This window comes from Penaeus monodon, chromosome 3, assembly GCF_015228065.2.
Source record: "Penaeus monodon isolate SGIC_2016 chromosome 3, NSTDA_Pmon_1, whole genome shotgun sequence".
NCBI classification, from domain to species: domain Eukaryota; kingdom Metazoa; phylum Arthropoda; class Malacostraca; order Decapoda; family Penaeidae; genus Penaeus; species Penaeus monodon.
In genome coordinates this window covers 62,273,175-62,275,310 of record NC_051388.1, presented here as the reverse complement: position 1 = coordinate 62,275,310, position 2,136 = coordinate 62,273,175, and the positions used below count along the sequence as shown (strand labels likewise).

At 28.9% G+C, this 2,136-nt stretch overlaps 1 protein-coding gene across 1 annotated transcript in view; it reads right to left on the bottom strand.

The window, feature by feature from the left end:
* Positions 1-1,108: 1,108 nt before the first annotated feature.
* Positions 1,109-2,136, bottom strand: part of LOC119588127 (protein KASH5-like) — a 24,632-nt gene continuing 23,604 nt past the window's right edge. The window contains exons 7-8 of the mRNA XM_037936838.1: positions 1,360-1,489; positions 1,109-1,137 (exon numbers count right to left, since the gene is read on the bottom strand). Of these exons, the coding sequence (XP_037792766.1) occupies positions 1,109-1,137; positions 1,360-1,489 (159 nt within the window). The remainder of the gene's footprint in view (positions 1,138-1,359; positions 1,490-2,136) is intronic.

The following is a 2,136-nucleotide window of genomic DNA, read 5'->3' as shown; positions in this document are numbered from 1 at the left end:
TGAGAGTTTTGGCAAGATTTTCACTGAAGGGGGGGGGGTTTAAAAAGGGGGTTTCCCCATGGCATTTTTTTTCAGGACCCCATTATTTTACCACTACTTCTATTTTTCCTTTACATTTTTTAAACCCTTTCACTACTTATCTGTCAAAAAAAAAAAAGGGAAAAATTTGAAAAAACCACAATTTCACAATTCCAATTCAAAACTTACAATTTTAAATGTTGAGACAATTTTCTTGTTAAAAAATCTAAAAACAAAAAACTAAATGTAAAACCCAAATAATAACTATTACTTTCTTATTTTGATGGGTTTATCTACATTTCTTTAAAAAATTTCAAAAGCAATTCCCTCATGGTAAAAGCCTGTTTTGTTACAGAATCATTTTTCTTTTGGAGTCAGCTGTTGCCCCCAAAAAATTATTTTTTCATTTTTCAGGGGCCCTACAATTCACACAGTAATAGAAAAGAAAAAATTTAAAGAAAAGGGCAGGGACGGGAATTTTAACTACATTTAATTCTGCATTGGATAGAATAATTGAGCAAATCATATTAAGTACATCATTGCCCATAAAAACAATCTTTTTAAATAGAAAAGTATTTCTTTTAAATTTTAGACCTCTGTGCATGAAAAACAGCTAAATATGAATCAATCCATACAATTTCATCCCAGGTTTTGACTTACAGAATACTTACCCAAAAAGAACAGTAATTTCTGCAAAACAAAATTTAAGCAATGTTCTATCAACTTATGGTAAACTATTATGGGGTTAAAAAAGGGCCCAAAAAAAATCGTTAAAAAATCACAATTTTTGCTCTTTAATTTACTTAAAAAAAGGCCCAAAAAAACCCGCCCCGCCCCAAGAAAAATGCAGCAGGCAGCCAAATCAATGTCGTAGGAAAAAAGGGTGTGTCATTTTTTTTTATTTTTTGAGAAATTGGCAGGATTTTTTTTTTTTTTTACTAATGCTATGAATATCGATGGTGTTATCTTTATTACAGAAATTATAATTACTATAATGTAATTGCCATTAGTAACAGCAATATAAAATATTGTAAAATTTTTTTAAAAATCAAGGACAAGAGTAAACAGGCGAGGCAAGTAGTACTCATAATTAGCTCACTGGTGTACAAGTGTAGCCATCTATGTGTAAAAACAAAGTAAACTCAAAGTAGGAATGGCATGTACATACATGCCATACCTGTCGGATTTGGGTTAAGTGTCAGTAAATCAAATCAATTACTTTTAGCTGTGGATTTCCCTTTTAGTGCGATTTAAACTCCAAAAACCTTTTTTTTAACCTTTAAGGGCTCTCTTGAGACCTTCACTTAAACCTCAAGGTCCCCCCCACAACGGAACCCTGACTTTGGGGGCCCGGAAAACTTCCAAAATTTAGAGGTTTTTCCAAACAAAGGGGCCCCTTTGTCTTGTGCTTGCTACGAGCGAGCTTTTGGGTTTCCCGCCCTTTAAACCTCCCCTTTTTTGCGGCATTTACCTAAAATTGTTGTTATGTTCTAAAATTTGTTTAGTGGTAATGTATGTTCAGTAGGCTATGGGTAGTGTGTAGATTCTTCCTTTTTATTTTAAGCCAGAACACCCCAACCCCCCAAAACCCTAAAAAATTTTTGGGAAACCACAATAATAATAATTTTTTACCTTTTTTTTTACGTTAGTCTGAAGGGCAAAAATTTATTACAGTTATCACATAATATGAATAATTTAAAAAATGTTGATAAAATAAATGAAATAAGAATAATTTAGTAATAATTATAATTGCTACAATAATAGTACTGATATACAGCAATATAAAAAATCAATTATATCAACACAAATAACAATCATAACAATAACAGTGATAACAATAGTAAGAAAAAAGCACTAAAAAACAAAAATAAGACTGTGAATGATGATGATGATGATGATAAAGACCAATCTAATAATAACAATAATAATAAAATACCCAAAAATACCCAATAAAAATCAATAATAAAATAAAAATAATAAAAATAAAATTTAAAAATAATAAAGATGATAATAATAATTAAAAAAAAGACGATAAAAAAAAAATAAAAAATAATAATAATAATAATAATAATAATAATAAAAAAATAAATAATAATAACAGTAATAATAATATAAAAC